General features: G+C 41.7%; 1 protein-coding gene across 1 annotated transcript in view; it reads left to right on the top strand.

Moving 5' to 3' along the window:
- Positions 1-18411, top strand: part of MPG (N-methylpurine DNA glycosylase) — a 37102-nt gene that overhangs the window by 2504 nt on the left and 16187 nt on the right. The window contains exon 3 of the mRNA XM_029576032.1: positions 7628-7832. Within this exon, the coding sequence (XP_029431892.1) occupies positions 7628-7832 (205 nt within the window). The remainder of the gene's footprint in view (positions 1-7627; positions 7833-18411) is intronic.

Below are 18411 nucleotides of genomic sequence, written 5' to 3' on the forward strand. Positions count from 1 at the left end.
CACTGAGATGCATCACACGTATGGGGGCTAACTTTTCACAAGCTTATATACCTTTTTAAGGTGGGTAAAATTAGAGTTAACGTGACTAAGCCAGCCATATGCTGGTGAATGGATTTCTGGCTGCTTGAAAGCACAGGCATTCTAGGCACGCCACTAATGCACCAAACTTTGGCTGCTGAATTGAATCCTTTAAGGCAGCATGCACACTTTTATCCATATAGCAATTCGATGTTCAAACAATGTACGCAGGTACGCTGCATTTGAGAATGGGCTTGCTTTCTGCAGTTTTAAAAGTGCACGAGTACTTTTGCAGTTAGGCACCCTATTGAAAATGCAACCCATGAAATGCATGCTACCTGGTAAGCTTGGGCAGAGGTAAGGGAGGAATTGATTCTGCCAGGCCAGTCCTCCATACTAGTATGTTTTTTTTTTACTTGAGGCTATTTTGACTTCCAAAGGATGTACAGTATTCCACAACAGTGCCCTGCAGCTGTGCTGAGCACTGCACTAGTCTGTGGGTTGCTGTGTTAAAATATTGTTTCTAAACATAGCTCTGATTTCTGTGATGACAGTGAGTTGGATAAAGAAATCAAACAACAGGTGGAGATTGTTCAAATATTTAAAGCGCAGGCAAAACTCAAAGCTGTCCTTGAAGATTTTCACTCGTCAGCAGCCGATATAGCAGTGGGAATTCACACCCTGCAAAAGTCATAAACAGGCCTTCTCTGTAGCTTTTCTGCCAACATGTCTTTCCCTCCTTCCATCCCACACACTCAGTTCAGCTGTTGCTAAGTGGTCAGGTTGCTTCATGCTTTGGACCTATAACAGCAGGAAATAAATGCAGGTTTCTGATTGCTGGTGACCTGATCTTTGTTAAAACTAGTAATCCGATAGAAAGGTTTTGCATTACTCTGCCACCCAGTAACTCTGTGGTCATTTGTGTTTGATTTGTAATTAATCATTTGCCTATGCTGTACCTGCCATTTTTGTAGGTTGTAATACCATTTAAATGATCAAAAAATATATCAGAATACTTTTGCTTTTGAAGTCAAATAGATCTCTTCTTCTAGAGCTCCTGTACCTGTACTATGTCAGGATAATAGCATGGAAGTCACATACATATTGTAGCACTAAGAGGTGCCATAACTTGATGCATGCACATCTGGATCATCTCAAGAACCAAAGTTAGGACTGAAGGAGGCTTAAAACCACAGAGCCAGGTGCTCTGTGATTTTGACCAGGAACTCAGTGGCATTAAGGGATTATTTATGAAGCTGCATTGAAATGATGCATTTCTGTGGGATTTACCAAACTGTGGTAATTTGAGTTCTGCAGCTTACTAAATCTGGCATTGGTGCTGGGAATACAGGTTGCCATGGCTGGAAAAGTATGTGCTATCCTGGCTTAGATAATGTGTGATTGCAGCCTGAGGTTGCAGTCTTTAAAGAGAGAATAGCCCTAAGTAAACCTTTATCTCTCCTCGCCCCACCTTGACCCAACAGAGGCTAAGATAGTAGCTCCAGCTCCAGACCTACCCCGACATCTCCAAACCTGCCCCCACCCTAATAGAGGCAAAAACTTTCTCCAAGGCTGCCTCCTTGGCCCACTCAGATCTGATCCCTACCTTTGCCCGAGGGCAGCTTCTGGGTCTTCTGGGCAGGAGCAATGCCCAGTTGCTCCTGCCTTACCAGTACTGTAATTCAAAATGGCACAAGCTGGCCTGCATCTGCTCTTTGCCCTACATGTGAGGGGCAGTGAATTAAGTGTCAAAGGAGCTCCTGTGATCAGCCAGTGTCATTTTAGAACTGGTTTCAGATGAGGCAGGAGTGAGTGGAGAACTTTGTCCCTGGAAGACTCCTGCAGCTGTCAAGGAAAGCTTTTGGGTGCTTGGAGTGGGGGGAGGGTGCGGCAACCCTTAATTAGGGTTTTCTATGTATTTTGAAGGGCAAGGGAGCAGGGTGGAACAGGACATGGGGCTCTTACTTTGACTTTTGGCCTGTGAGGGGCACCAGAGTGTGGGTGGTCGGGGCCTCGCACAAGCCATGAGACTCCTTTATATCCCCATGGTAGTTCGCATGAACCACCAGTTCCCAGGCCTGGCCAAGAAAAGAACTTTACTTCTTGAGCTGTAGTGTTGTTTTTATTTTTTGCAAAAATGGGTCCGTGAAGCCTTTTTTAGTGCTCCTGTTTTTGTAAAATGCTATGATTTTGATCACAGCAGTTCATTAACATGCCATTTGAGTAAACCTTTGTGTATAGTGAACTATATGTGAAAGTTTGCTACTACAAAGTGCATTTTTGTAATATGTTTTCAAAAAGTGTGTTTGCTAAAAATGTGCATCTCTGCTCGGCAAAAGTTTTCGTGCAAATAACTTACGAAAAAATGTTTGAGCTTAATGTATCGTTCTTATAATCTGAAACTGTTAAGTCTTGAAATCTGGTTTTCCTTAAGTGCGTGCTTTTACATAGAAATCTTCAACCAGTGCCAAGAGCTCTGAAGAACAAGTTAGTAGATTTTCGCTTATGCTGGCTTAAGTGATTTTACTGGACATGAGATTAAAAGCACTGTCCAAAAGCTTTATCGTAAAGTGGATCAATTGCCATGTGCAAGCCTCTGGTAAATCTATTCATGTGGCTTGCCAACAATCACCAAGAGTTTTGGCAACTCTGTGAAAACATCTGTCAGGAATTAAAGTCATTATTTAAAATGAATCCCAAACCACTTTGAGAATGTACAAAGCAGCATAATTAACAGAACAGTGAGCATCTTGTGGCAGAAAGCTTAATGCTGCAATATCCCAGAAATGTACGCAAAGAAAACAAGATAGCTGGAAAGTAAATGAGGCCAGATCAAAATAAAAAAAAAATATCCTGCATAGATTTCCGTTCCATTTTGCTTCCTTTCTCTACTTCTCCCATGTGCCTGGCTTCACATTTCCATCCTCACTGGCCTATTCTTGACATCTTATACCACATAAGGTGGTGCGGTTATTGTTAAAGGGGACCTTGGTGTTCAGAATTCAAGAAAAAAAGAATTTGGAATACTCTTCAGAGGGGTAGCTATGTTAGTCTGGGGTAGCAAAAAATGACAGGAGTCATCTGATGGACACTGTCTCGAAAGCTCAATAAATTGGTGCCATCCGACTCCTGTCATTTATTTGGAATACTATTTCCAATTCTGGGGACCCTACCTTCAAACGTGCATAACCAGTCATCCAGAAGGCAGCTACTAAAATAGTCAATGATCTTCATCATAAAACCTGAAAGTAAGGTGCGAGAGGGGAGATATGATTGAGACGTTTTAAATACCTCTAAGGAATAAATGTACAGGAGGTGGACATTTTTATTTTCAAGGGAAAGGAAGCTCGTGGGAAGAGGGTGAAAGGGGCAGATCCAGGAGTAATCTAAAGAAACATTTCTTTACAGAGAGGGTGGTAGATGCATGGAACAACCTCTCAGTGATCATGCAGACAAGAACAGTATCAGAATTCAAGAGAGCATGGGACAGGCCCAGAGGATCTCTGAGGGAGAGGAAGGGACTATAAAGCTGAGCAGGAGGTGTGGATGGGCACACTTGATTGGTGTTATGGTCTCGATCTGCCATCATGTTCTGTGTTTCTGTGTGTAGTCTCTCAACATAGGAGGGCCGTTCAATCCACTTTATCGCTACCTTTTCTAGTTCCGCTTTACCTTTTTTGAGAACTGGAGGTGTGGTCGCACCATAGAGCGACACAGAGGCGTTATGATATTCTCTGTTTTATTCTCCATTAATTCCTAGCATTCTATTTCCTTTTTTGACAGACGCAGGACACTGAGCTGAGGATAGCAGGGAAGGCTCCATCTCTGTGGCATATGTTTATTATAAAACTTAACTAAGCAAAACTGCAATTAGAAGTCCAACTAAGTTCAAGAACCTTAGGTCTGGTTCTTTTAGAGCAGAAAGTTCCACAATTTCTGGGATTTCACTGTGTGGGCATGTCTGACGGTAATGAAGTTAACCCATTTTTTTGAAACATGCTACAGAGCCTCATTGCCAGTCACTTCCACTTCTCTCTGCTTGTCATAGGTGCATCTGGCACTGGGTTGCTTGGATACACCTTGCATGATTACGGTAACTGAGCAAAAGAGTCATGGCCAATCATTCACCTCTGTTTCTAGTCAAGGTGGTAGTACTCTGCCCTGTTTCCCCACTCCCTCAACTAAATCGTGCTGATCATATCTCCTCCTGACTCGAGCAGAAATCCTCAGTGTGATCTAGTTGGACAATGTCCCAGGACATGAATTCAAGATTCCCCTCATCCACTGACTCTGTGTGTGTCCTTAGCCAGGTCACTTTATTTCCCTGTGCCTCTGGGTTCCAAATAAATACAAGTGAAAAGAATACCACATTGCACAACATTTAATGTATTCTGGAGATTCCGTGATAAAAGACGTTTTTTGTTTTGTTTTTGGAAGATTTTTGTGAAAAAAAAAATAAGGAAAGATGTTAATCTGCTAAAGTGTATGGGCTAGATAGGGTTTTGTCAGGACAGAACAGAAATATCCTTTTTTTTTATTTTTCCAGTCTAGGGCATGTGAGAGTCCATTCTAAAGAACAGCGCTTGGCAGCAGAGATCTCCATGGAGCATTTGCCAAGTGAGCACAGCTCAGCCACATGATTCGGGGTCAGTCCTGTTTTAAACTCTGAGTAAAGCATCTTAGGCTTGCTTTCCTTAATAGGAGAAAACAGAACCTACAAATCCTAGAATAATTTATTTGATGGGAGTCAGAAAAGTCAGGGGTCAGTTAGGAACCAGTCCAAGTTGTGGCCAATTGCATCTGTAAACTGCCTTTTTCAAAGCAGCAGGGAGAAAACCAGGACTGGTGCAGCCTGACCCTTATGATATGGGCTTGGCAGCCCGAGCTGGCATGTCCTTACTGCAGCCAGGTCTTGCTTGGTACACCAGTCTTTGAGCCTTCTTTTCTCTTTTGCAGTGCCTGGGGGAGTGTAAAGCTTCCTACAACTTTTAACCATATTTTCTGCTTTCTTCTAAATTTTCTCCAGATGGCTGTGCAGGGCATATTCTATATTTAATGATTCTGAGAGTAAAGGTTGATTATTTACTAGATTGTCGTTGACCATCTTATGGAGTTTAAAGCTTCATCTTACTCTTGGATTCCTCGTCTCCCTCCAGACTTACCTTTTCCTTGTATTTATGTTTGTGTTCAGTGTGTGTTTTAAGCCATACAAGTTGTGGATAGTCACAACAGTTAGGCATACTGTTACATTTATCCTCTGGTTTAGCAAATCCCAGGCAATGGGAGTTGCCTAGGAGGAGGATTTTTTTTTTAACAAAATAAACTTTATTGATGAAAAATTATACATTTTTCAATAGTGATCGTTAATGCAGCAATTATATAATTTATAGACTGGGCAGATTACATCAGGTACATTTGGTCAATCTCCCCTGTTTCATGATTCAGATGCCCCTGTTCATGATGTTCCCAGATATCTCTGTTCAATTATTCAGGGTTTCTACCCTGTGTTATCTTGTTCTATTCATTCTTCTTGCTATGTCATCTCTCATTATTGTTAATGTTTTAAATTTCAATCATCGTTCAATGTAACATGTTGTTTGTGTATGTAAACCGGAGTGAAGGCAACTCTGCTATACCTTGGTATATAAAAAAAAAATGCTAAATAAATAAATAAATATATGCCGTTTGGTTAGAAATCTTTGAGATAAAGGTTGTCACTGTCTTGGAAACTTACTCCTTGGTTGCCCTTATGTGGTAACCCATGGTTCCTTCCTGGGACAGACAGTAAATTTTTTTTTTTGCACGGCTCAGCAATGCCGGCTGCAAAATTTTGTGAATTATCAACATCACAGAATTTATTCTTTCCTTCACTGTTAAAAACAGTTTAGTTTTGAATCTCGTAATTTTTTTCAATATTTACAACTATCAAGTTTTTTATTAATAAAAAATTGGATCTCTGGGGGAGATCTTATTTTTTGGGCTCTTTTCAGAGATCAATATCCCTGTTTCAAGGAAGGAAGCAATCTTTGGCAGGCTTATATATATTTCTTCATTCTATCCCCTCTTACAAACAATTTGTGATATTGGTGGGGATAAGGAATTTAGATCTGGGCTTGGAATTAGAAGGGGATGATTGTTTGACCGGTATTGCTGATTTTTATTCAAATATTCCCTCGATAGTGCTACAAGAGCAATATTTGTGTGTCCTCCATTGGCTAATCATTTCGTCTCACAGAGCCTTTCAGATGAAAGTTATATCATCCCCGCAGTACATAAAATGTTCCACCGATCATGCAACTTTGAGTCATGGGCTTTGGGAATGCCTTCCTGTTTATAGTTTTTGGGCGAAGATGTTCAGATTTATGTCTGAATTAATAGGGGTCGCGATTCCTGTGGTGGCTTCTTTAGGTATTTTGGGGATACATTCTGATGATATATGCAGCAAATATGATTGTAAATTTTTGTTTAAAGGAACATGTGTTGCTCGGAAATGTATTTTATTTAAATGGATACAGACAGATACCCCTTTGTTTGATTTTTTGGCATGTGGAAATGTTAGACCTTTTTAAATTTGGAGTTTCGGTCATGAATCAAGACTGTGAGGGGATGAAGGGAGAAATTTCTGAGAATATGGACTTTTATTCAGCTGCCAGCTTCGATAAAAGGACGATTTAAGCACGCAGGTTCCTCAGGTGTATCAATGTAAGGTGGATGTCCTTAATGATATGCCTCGGACTATGTTATACTGGGTTTTGAGGGTGGGAGTGGGTTTAGGTTATGGAATTTTTGAGTCTTTTGACATGACTATGTCCGTGCTTTTGTTATGTTACTGCTATAAGTTGGAAAATTAATAAAGACATATTAAAAAAAAAAAAAAAAGATTGCTTTATGGACACTGTTTACAGAGAAGTTTAATTGTAATAAAGATCTTTTTGTATTTTGGTAAAAGGTTGAGAGTGTTTCCCAAAGGAGTTTGTGAATATTTATATAGAATAGAGGTGATCTAGTTTCTAATTTTAGAGAGTGTGTGTGTGTATGTATGTGTGTGTGTGTGTGTATGTATGTATATATATATATATCTCCTAAAGTCTTATCTGATAAGACTTTTACTGTAGACTCTATACCATTTCTCTATATCCTTTCAGAGGAGCATACATAATACTGAAATGTTGCACTATACCAGGTGTTCTCAACAAGGGCCAGAGACGGGTCTAGTTTTCTGCCTGTCCACAATGAATATTCATCAGATGTATTTGCATGCATACGAGGTAACATGGCTTGGTTACCTTGGAATCAAAACTGTTTGTGGCGCTTCAGGAGAGGAGAACCTCTTTACTATGCATTCTCAAAGGAAAAAACCAAATTATAACATTTCAGTCTAGCTGACTTTTTGAGGTAACAGAGTTCAAGTGCCTTTCCAATTTTTAGTGCAGTGTAAGTTCACTTGGCTACACGAAGCCCGCTGTAATGGATCGTGTCAAAGATAAAGACTTTCCTTTTGGCCACTTGCTTTTTTCGCCTCTCTGCAGCAATTATTAACAAATTCTAAATTTCCAGCTAAAAGCTGCATCCTGACTAATGCCGAATTTGACTTTATTTTTCCCCAAAGATTCTTGTGCGTAAACTTCCCGATGGGAGAGAACTGAGAGGCCGAATTGTGGAAACTGAGGCTTATCTGGGCGGGGAAGATGAAGCTTCACATTCAGCAAATGGGAAGCGGACAGGGAGAAACGTGGCAATGTTTATGCCAGCGGGAACCATGTACGTGTATCAGATCTATGGCATTTACTTCTGCCTCAACATCTCCAGTCAGGGTGAGTTGAATTTTATGAGTGAGTGCTGCTAATTAAAGTGGTTGTAGGCTTGGCTTCAATTTTTTAAAGCCTATTTCAAACTTAGGCTTTATTGTAAAATTCCACGCACAGGGGCCATTTCTGCCCAATTATGTGAACGTGAACTCTTTTTCTTAACTATATTTTACTGTATGTCAGACTTCTCTTTTTAGGTTTTAATCAATCAACATTAATAAAACACCTCTGGTATAAAAAAAAAATAAGAGGTGCTTATTGGATAAACACCAGAAAAACACCTCTGCTCCTAGTCCACTTTCACCCCCCCCTTGCCAATCTTGTATCTTCCACTCTGTTTTTGTGCCTTTTCAGCACCAATGGCTCTTGAACTGCAGAAGGTTTTAGCAGCTGATGTGCTCCATTCTCCTCCTCCCACCAGCTCCGCTGCACAACTGTTCCCAATGGCGAGCATTGGAGCTGGTGGTAAGAGGACGAAATGAGCAGGGGTGAGAGTGGTGGGAACAAGCTGATGGCGGGGAGAGAGTGTGGCAGAAGAGGGCTGAGGCTGTTGGAAGGAAGAGTGCTGGAGCTGAGGGAATATGAGTGCAGGTGCTGGTTACTGGGGGAGTGTGAGTATTGGTTTGTTATGGCAGTACACTTTTGTGTAATGGTGATATATGTGTTCGATTCAACTGGAAAAGCTACCCAGCAATAGTACCAATGCCATGAAAACCCAGATGAACATGGATTTTTTTGTACATGCAATAAACACCTAAATTGTCAATTTATAAACGCCTAAAATAGAAGCCCTAATTATGTCGGTGGTAATGAAATGATTAAATGAATTGAGTGTGATCAAGTGACTCCATGTAAATTGAGCCCAGAAGGCAGAAATGAAACTCAGTGTTGACCCTTAATATACTTTTTTACCTTTAGCTTACATTCTAGCATTTTAGCAGCCTTGGATAGTTTTCACAAGTCTGATCAGTGCAATCTCATTGCTATAATTATCTTTTATTTCTTCACTGCCACCAAACTAATCTGGCTTCCTGGGAAAACCTTTTAAAAGCACCCTTACATTTGGAGCATAAAGACGTGGGATCATAAGCAATCATTGCTAATGTTCCAATAGGGAGCCTCTAAGTCATGCTGGCCCTTTTTATTTATTTGTATCCTCCAATTTTTCCTTTTTTTTTTTTTTTAACACCTTCATCCCAGATTTAATGCCTTGGTTGCTCCATGCTGTCATGGAGTAGGCGGCCTGGAGGAAAGTTTTCTGAAAGACTTGCCATCAGCACTGCTGCTTTGTCCAGTGGGGGCCATTTCAATAGCAGAAGCCTTTTCCAGAGCTCATTTCTATGGTTTACCTAAACCCTGCCAGCTCTGTTGGATAGAGAGCTCAAATTTTAAATCTCTTCTACCACAATACACAAGACTATATGTGACACATTTCTGCAGCCTGAGTCCTGGTGCTGTTCTCGGTTTACTGGTCTTTTTAAATAAAGCTTTCATCTTCCTTTTGATACTCTATTTTAAAAATCTTGCTTTGTCTCTTCTTGACGCTACTCCTGCCTACCTTAGTTCTAATTACCATACTACTCATGCATAATCTGTCCATTAATGACATTATATTTTCTCTTGTTATCAGGGTTGTCTTTAGGTGTGGCTGCACTAGGGACCCTGTGATGGTTGCACCACACGTGCCTAAAGACAACTCTTGTAGCTTGGAGCAGGGTTGGCCATACGGGATACACCAGTGGGAGAGGTCGCAGCATCTGGTAATGGGGTTGGTTTCCAGAAGCAGCTGAGCCTATGAGTTGGGGCATGTTCACAGGCCTCCGCCACTTCTCCTCAATGCTTGGGCTTCCTGTTAGGGAGAAGCAGGACTTTGGGTGTGCAGTGACTCTCTGGTGCCTTGCTTGTAGCTTGCTGCCGCCACCACCTTCTCTTCTATTAGCTTATCCCAGGACCAACTCCATCACCTTCCCACATACAAGATGAGTGTGAGGTAGAACAGGGCGTGAAGGCCGGCATGATGAAGGGGAGCTGCCAAGGAAGTAGCTGAGACCAATGTTCAACTCTGTTGCATGCCTGAGTAGGTGCGCACGATTTAAATCCCTCCCACACCTGCCTTCTGCTTCTCCATGCACTTGTCAAGACTTGTAAACCAATAGTTCCCAAAACCATTTGCGAGTCCTTTGGAGTCTGTCTGGGAGATATGTGAGAGAGAGGAGATAGGGAGTGGGGGGGGGGGGGGGGGGAGGACACAGGGAGGATTGGCTGTAGCGGGTGAGAGAGGAGCTGGGAAATTCAAGAGAGGGGTTGGAGTTAGGGACAAGAACAGGATTAGAGCTGGGATGTGTGTGGGTATGCAAGATTTTGGAGGGAGGAAAGGAAAAGATTGTTTTATTTTCAGAAGTGTTGGGGGGAGAGGCTGCTGTTCCACTGAAGAGAGGAGAGAGATGATGTTTGGAGGAAAGAGAGAGGGGAGAGAGCAAAGAGAGACAAAAGTATGTAAAAGGCTGATATGTTTATATATGACTGGTATTATTTTATTTAAAAAAGCACAGTGTGGTGATGCTTAGTGCATTTTTAAACACCATTAAGACTATTTATTATTTGCCTGTCAAACCATGTCCAGGTGTACTTTGTTATGATACATTTTGTACTGCTTTTTTAAACATAATTTACTTTATATATTTGTCTTGTCATTAATAATATAAACTCCCCCCTCCTCTTGTTGACCAACGGAGAGGAGGGAAGAGAGACCAATTCTGCATACTTGCAAAATAGTGCACAACAGTATTGCACATCTGTAAACTCTGAGAAAACAATTCGAGGGAACATTGGCCGAGGCCCATGAGGTGGAGGGGAGAAGGAAGTGGAGGTCTGTGTGATGGAGAGGATCTGAGCTGGGCGTGCAGCAAAATTCAGACCACAAGATAAGTGGAGGAGGAAGAGAGATGGAGAATTAGAAGGGAAGGGGGACAGGGATAGGTGGAAGGAAGAGGAACTCTCCCTGCCTTTCTCTCCCTCTCTTCCTGACCCTGCATTTATTTATTGCACCAGGATCCATTCCAGTTTAAAGACGGTTCTGCTAGTTACCCTTTCATTCATATGACTGTTTCCCACATTTTTTCCTTTAACCAGTTTTCTCTTCTTCACTGGAAAAAGCTCCCTTCCTGAATTCACCTTGCTCTCATTACATTACTATTAATTCTCCCACACCTTATGATTCAGTCTTTAATGTATTAATTCACTATGGATTTCTTTTTGTGTGTTTTATGTGTATGCCATGGGACATAAACTAGCTAAATCCATCAGTCATGAGACTCAGAACTTTGCATTGAATGTGTTAGAGCAAGTGAAAGCTTGTAGTTACCCAGAGCAAACTCGGCTGCCCAGCTCATTCTTTTCACTCTAGAGGAAGATTGGAAAACATTCTACAGGCTTAGTAAGAACGCTTCCTTACGTCCCAGCTAGCTGACTCAGGTCAACCTCATGGTGCCTTTTAGGAAGCAGCCGAAAAATGATGGGTTATATGGACTATTGTCTATGCTGCACCACACCAAGGATTTTATTTTAGGAAAGAGAGTAGGTATTTCATCCAGATGATGCAGAATTATGAACGAAGAAGTCCCAGTCTTTTATTTCAGCATAAAATAATATAGCTTGTTATTTTTAAGCAAACTTGAGGAGCTTGGTTGATGAAGTGCTATTCGGTTACATCTGTGGTTTTAAACATTTTGTCCAAATCTTGTATTTTCTTTATAAGCCCTAGACTTGCATGTGATCTTTAAATAAGGGTTTTACCCATCCATTATACAAAGCAGAATAATAGGAGGCAAATTGCTGATGGTAACTAAAGCTAGCAGATTCCAGCCTTTAAGGAACTGAAGTCTCTTCACCGCTGCAGACTTTGTCAAGTTATTGTGGGGGACATAATGCTCACTGTCCCAGCACCACAGTAAACCTCGCAAGGATGTAGGAATTGGGTTCACCAGCACATGTGAATTTAATTAGGATGTCTCAAAGTCTGTCCAGAAAATGAGGAAGGACTTTTTCAGTAATAAGGATCAGACTCGTACCAGTAGAAAAGCTGCTGCTAATTTCCTTTAGCAAATATACCGCCTCATCCTTCCTGTTGAGAAAAGAGCATCCACCGAGTGCAATAAAGCAAATGTTCCTTGCCAGCAACTTCTTAAGTACCTGCAGACACTGATCTGCTTTACAAGTCTACAACTCTACATGAGGTCGTCTATTGTAATTAATTAGTACAGCGTTACGGCAAATATAGGCAGGATTTGTTATGGCAAGTTTTGACAGCTGCAGCAAATACCGTACAAGAGATGTGCTGGAGGAAAAGGCTTCAGTTTGCTACAACTGAAGCTTTGTATGAGAGGGAAGGATGCTGCTAGTACTCGTGTTTAGTGTGTAAAGTGCCACTTGATAGCATGCTTGCCTTATTGGAGACCGCAAAAATCTAGAAAAAAAACATAGAATAGAATAAAGAAGCAACAAAGAATTCTTTCCAACCTAGATTTATAGAAGGGGTGGAGGGTACGGATGTTTGGGTGGTGTGTGGAGATGCATCGAGGTTTGTGTGTGGGTGTATAGAATAGGGGGACATGGGTAGAGGTATATAGGAATGTATGGCGTGTGAGTGGGGATGTGTAAAAGTTGGGGTGGTGGGTTTCAGTGTATGTGTGTGTGAGAGAGACTTTAGAAATGTCTTCTGGTGCCATCCATCACTAGCTCCTTTCTTTGTTTCCCTGTCTTGGTCTGCCTGTGTTGCTCTGTGTCAGAGAGCTGGAAGGGTGGAGGGAGAGGGCTTTTGGAATAGGAACAGTGATCTGCATTCTAATAGTTCTGACAGCTTCTAGGAATTTCTCACAGAAAGCAACAGAATTTTTTTTTTTTTTTTTTTTTTTTTTGGAGTCTTGATTCTCTGAAAATACAGATATAATGTTTCTGGTTTCCAAACTTACTTGAGATCTTCACATTTTCTTCCTGCATGGCAGATTTGGTGTATTTCCATCCCTTTTTGGGAGAGTTGTGCCTGCAGACACGTAGATAAATGGACATAGATGTCTTTACTAAAATTCTTACCAACATTTTGTATGTCAGAAAAGCATAACAAAATGCATGTGAAAGTAGTACCCTACTTTTAATTTTCTAAGGTATTTTGATACTTTTCTGATGAGTTGTTAAGAAAGAAGGGCAGACGCCTTAGTTTCTAAGAGCCACGGAGCAGAGCTACAGGAAATTTTAATGAATGTGAGGCACAAGACCAGAAGGCATTGGAGATGCCAGTTGCTGTAGTGCACTTGCTGGTAAGTAAAAGCTGGAAAAAGGTGACGAGGTTGCCTTATGAGAGAAAATAGCCTGCCCAGTTGCTTTAAAACCTGTGATAATGTAAACATTTCTGCAATGCCGTTGCTGCTGCTTTACCATTCTGACAGCATGGGACCCAATGGCATGACAGGGCAGGCAGCTCTTCCTCTTTAAGATACAGAGGCCTCTTCACACATCAGTCCTGTGGGGTTGGTTTTTTTGTTTTTAGTGTTTCATGTTTTTAATTTATCCCATCATTGATATTCACTGTCCTTTCCCTAACAGAACTGTATGCATGCCACATACTGTGTGACTTATGCTTTTCTGTGGCACTTGAGTTTGTGCACCTGACATTTTGTTCCTTTTGAGGTGGTGTTGATGTCATTGTGGATTATGCATTAATTTCCATATGTTCAAATTTTAAAATGCAATAGTCTATTTCATTTTTTTTTTTTAGCAGTGGGGTTTGGCGGTGCAGTTTGATGATTATTTTCAAAGTGTCGCCATCCAGGGATGTATTTGGTATATAACATCAAACAGCTTTGCCTGCTCCAAAGCAGCTTGGTACTCAGGCTCACTCACAGCATGGTTTTCTTGGCGGGAGCAGTAGGCGATACTCCCTGGGTGCTTGGATGAAAAGTTCCTTTTGGAGCACTTGAGGTACACAGCCGTAAGGGTAGAAGTTTCCTGGCTGCTGATGCATAACCAGGCAGTGGTGAAGATGAGCGAAGAGCTGGGAGTGGTGGGGTTAACGAAGAGGAAAGTCCTAGAATCCTGGGTGATAGTTTTGTGGTACCTCTGATTCAGACCTGGTTTTGAGGTAGATAAGGGCCGGGGATGAATCCTTGATTAGGTCTGGATTTTCTCGGGAAAGGAGAAAGCTCTCGAGATCTAAAAAAAAAAAAAAAAAAAAGTAAAATAAAAAAGCAAAACAGTATCGGAAAAAAACTGAAGGACAATGCTGATGATGATCCTGAGGCTACAATTCATGATCAGGAATGAGAGTTGTAATGTGTGCAGCTGGGGGAAAAGATAGACTAAGCGATTTAAATATGTAATTGAGTACTGAATGTCAACACAAGTTACACTTCGCCTATCCGGACCCAATTATAGGATGAGAAGTCAATAGAGCCGAAAAAAGGTTAAGCAGATGCTTTTTCAGTGAAGAAGGAAGATTCCTATGCACTGAAAAAAGCAGGCCCACGTCAAGCATAATTATCTAATCCGAAGTTTGTAGATATCCTCCTAAGGGAAAGGAAGCCTGTGAAAGAGAGGAGCCCCAGAAGACCAATTATTCTTTCCTTCTTCTCAGAAATGTCTTCCACAGCAGATTTTTTTTAACTTTTTTTTTTGCATATGGTTTAGCAATAAAGTATCACATGCCATGGAGAGAGAGAGCTTTCTGTATAACCATACTTAACCAGCTGCTGTTTATCTTGTATGAGCCCAGATAAACACTACACATAGAGTATCCCAAAGGAAAACTGTATTCTATTGCAATCACCAACTAGCTATAAATGTTATCACGAAGAAATGCGCCTCTTAGTGAAAAAAGTAGCGCCAGCATTCTTGAATCCATATAAATGGATCACATGATCCATTTATATGGATTCAAGAATGCATTTTTCATGGGAGTGAAGGAGACATTTTTGTCTCTCTGAATTTTCCCTTTTGATTCCGCCCTCCCATCCCAGTTTCTCTTGATCACCCTCTGTTGGAGATCTGGAAAGAGAGCCTTTTCACAGATACTTTCAGGCGGGAGAGCCGGCGCTCCATGTTGAGCGCCCGCTCTCCCGATGCGCGCGCCCAGGCACCTCTCCTGGGCACGCAGTTCTCTATTTAAATGAGGCCACGCGCTAATAAGGAGGCGCTAGGGACAGTAGCACGACCCTAGCGCCTCCTTATTAGCAGCAGAGGCGGCTGTCAGCGGGTCCGACAACTGACGCTCAATTTTACCGGCATCTGCTGTCAAACCCGCTGACAGCCACGGGTAAGGAAAATGGATGCTGGAAAAATTGAGAGTCTGTTTTTCTAACCCGCTGACTGGCGGGCAGATTTTTTTATTTTTATTTTTAATTTTTGGTTCCTCTGACTTAATATCGCTAGGATATTATGATGGGAGGGTGTACTGAAAAGCAGTATTTTCTGTTTTTCTGTACACTTTTCTGGGTTGCTTAGAATTTAATACCTGCCCTTGGACAGGTGTTAATTTCTGACAGTAAAATGTGCGGCTTGACCGCACATTTTACTTTCAGTATTCCGGGCAACTAACTAATAGGCTCATCAACATGCATTTGCATGTGATGAGCACTATTAGTTGTGGGGGAGTGGCCACACATTTTCCACTAGCATTGTTTTGATCAGAAAAAGTATCAGCAGAGATGCAAATCTCTGCAGGTACTTTTTCCTTGGACAATTTTCAAAGTATGCGAGGAGTTCTGTGCAATCAAAAGCCCATTCTGTCTTCCTAGTTCTCAACACATTGCATTTTGTCATAGTGCTGGTACAGGGTCTTTAGGAGAGGTGGCATATGAACATTTGTTTACATCAACTGGTTATTTTTCCCTTTTAATTGATCCCAGCACTACTGCTTTCTCCTCCTGATCCCAAACTCCACAGCAACGATCCTCTACCAAGGGTCATAGATCTTGGTTCCCTTTGGAAACTGCTAGTGTATTCTTGTTGGCAGTAGACGTAGTGTAAAGCAATTTTCTTTTTTCTTACATAAGAACATAAGAAAATGCCATACTGGGTCAGACCAAGGGTCCATCAAGCCCAGCATCCTGTTTCCAACAGTGGCCAATCCAGGCCATAAGAACCTGGCAAGTACCCAAAAACTAAGTCTATTCCATGTAACCATTGCTAATGGCAGTGGCTATTCTCTAAGTGAACTTAATAGCAGGTAATGGACTTCTCCTCCAAGAACTTATCCAATCCTTTTTTAAACACAGCTATACTAACTGCACTAACCACATCCTCTGGCAACAAATTCCAGAGTTTAATTGTGCGTTGAGTGAAAAAGAACTTTCTCCGATTAGTTTTAAATGTGCCCCATGCTAACTTCATGGAGTGCCCCCTAGTCTTTCTATTATCTGAAAGAGTAAATAACCGATTCACATCTACCCGTTCTAGACCTCTCATGATCAAGACATTTTCCCTTCTGAGCACATTACCAGGATGCTTATATGTTCTCTTATCACCTTCTGCTTAGTCTAGTGCAACCTGCTCCTTGCAGGTCTCCCAGTGAACCATCTCTCTCCACTATAATCTATCCGAAATTCAGCTGCATGACTTGTATTTCGCCAAAGTCATTATACCCATATAACCCCTCAAATCATTGCATTGGCTCTCTATTGTTTATGCATACAGTTCTAGCTCCTCTTACTCATCTACAAGTACTTTCAATCTGCAGCTCCTCACTACCTCTTTGCTCTTACCTCTCCCTGTCCTCCTCCTTCTGATTGCCACTCATCAAGCAAGTCGCTCCTACCTATGCCCTTCTCCTCTGCCCCTAACTCCTGATTCAGTGCTTTCTACCTTGCTGCATTTGCTGCTCGGAATAGCCTTCCTGAGTCGGTGCATCATGCTTCCTCTTGTACCTTATTTAGATCCAGTCTAAAATACCACATTTTTTAGGCTGCTTTTAAATTTTAACCCCTGATTCTTCCACTTAACAGCCTCATTGATTTTATCCATTTTCTTAATAAATGAAATTACCAAAGTTTTTTTATTTTGCCCTGAATGTTTGTCTTGAATAGATTGCAAGTTCTATTGAGCAGGGACTGTCTCTTATCTGTTTTTTAACAGTGCTGCGGCCATCGAGTAGCACTGTAGAAATGAGTTGTAGTAGTATATGGTGTCCAACTGACCAAACTTGGTTTTAAAAATTCTCATTTTTCTTTCATCTTGCACTGCAAAGAATCTCCCCACTCTAACACATTTTAATGGGGCATCAAGATGCATCTCTGTTATTTCATACATCTCAAAATGTTCCTCATGGTAGCATGTGTTAAGCTGATCATCCTAACATATAGTGGTCATCCTTATCATCGTTTGTGTATATCACACCTTTCCAGCCAGGGAGTTCAAGGCGTGTAACAGGCAATACATGGTTAAAATAACAGACAGCAGTAGGTTACACAGTTTAAAAAAAAAAAAAAAAAAAAGAAACTTTCCATGTTACACCATTTGGCCTTTACCAACTAATAACTTATCTGAGTCTGGGCAGTGTTCCCAGTATCTGAGAAATCAGAAGTCTGCTCCTACTGTCCCTTGTAGCTCATTTCCCATGGACCTGGCTAATGTGGTCAGAGTACAGCTGTTGCAGAAAAACTGTTAGCATTGGAAAAGAAAGGCAAAGTGGGCCGAAAACTCAAGCAGCTGTTTTGATATTCGCAAATATCCAAAATACTCTTTGAGAATATCAAGATAAAGCCCAACCAAAATGCAAACCCTTGTGGGCAGACCCTGTGGCTCAAGCTATAACTCTGTGTATGCAGCGGCATGGGGGGGAGGGGGGAATCCGGCTTAAGATTTCCCCAGCCATCGGGGCTAGTCTGGTCTGGGCGTGCCAGAGCAGCGCTGCACCGAGGCTCCGAAAGAGAAAAGGGAGGAGAGCTGCAGCTACTCTGGCAGCCCCAATAAGCAGCACTGAAGGGTGTGTCTCAGGCCAACGTGTGCTTACAGTCACCCAAACATACTATCTAGGGAGAAGGGCATTAAAAATGGAGAGCAAAAAAGGGGAAAAGACAACACCCCCCCTCCCCCCCCCCAAAAAAAACACACAAATATAGCCCTAAAACAGTTCTTTCAGTGGCAAATGCTCACCAACAACAAATGGACTAGCTCAGCTCTTCCTTGACTTCATCGTGCTTGTATTTTAAGGGCTTGTTAAGGATGCATGTTAATTAGAAGGTGGTCAGGCAGCCCATTGGGCTTTGCAGGCTCGAGGCAGACGTTCGGTTCTTTGCTCCATCTGTGCGGCTTCTCTGGGATTTTTTTCCCAGCAATTTTTGTATCGCAGAGTTGATGCATTGCAGGAGAAATTGGGGATGCAGTGAGTCACGAGGGCGGAGGAGAAGCAATATCCTGTTTTCTCCATCAGCCGAAATCCTGTTTCCAAGAAAAGAGCATGAAATGATTATTGGAAAGGAATTTTGCTGTAATTGGGCCCTGGAGGGGAGGCATCAATCTACCAGGCAAGAATAGTTACTGGTTCTCTTTTGGTTGGGGTCATTTTCTTGTCCTTTTGAGGTTTGTAGAGCAAGTC

The sequence above is a fragment of the Rhinatrema bivittatum genome, chromosome 14 (assembly GCF_901001135.1).
Source record: "Rhinatrema bivittatum chromosome 14, aRhiBiv1.1, whole genome shotgun sequence".
NCBI lineage: Eukaryota > Metazoa > Chordata > Amphibia > Gymnophiona > Rhinatrematidae > Rhinatrema > Rhinatrema bivittatum.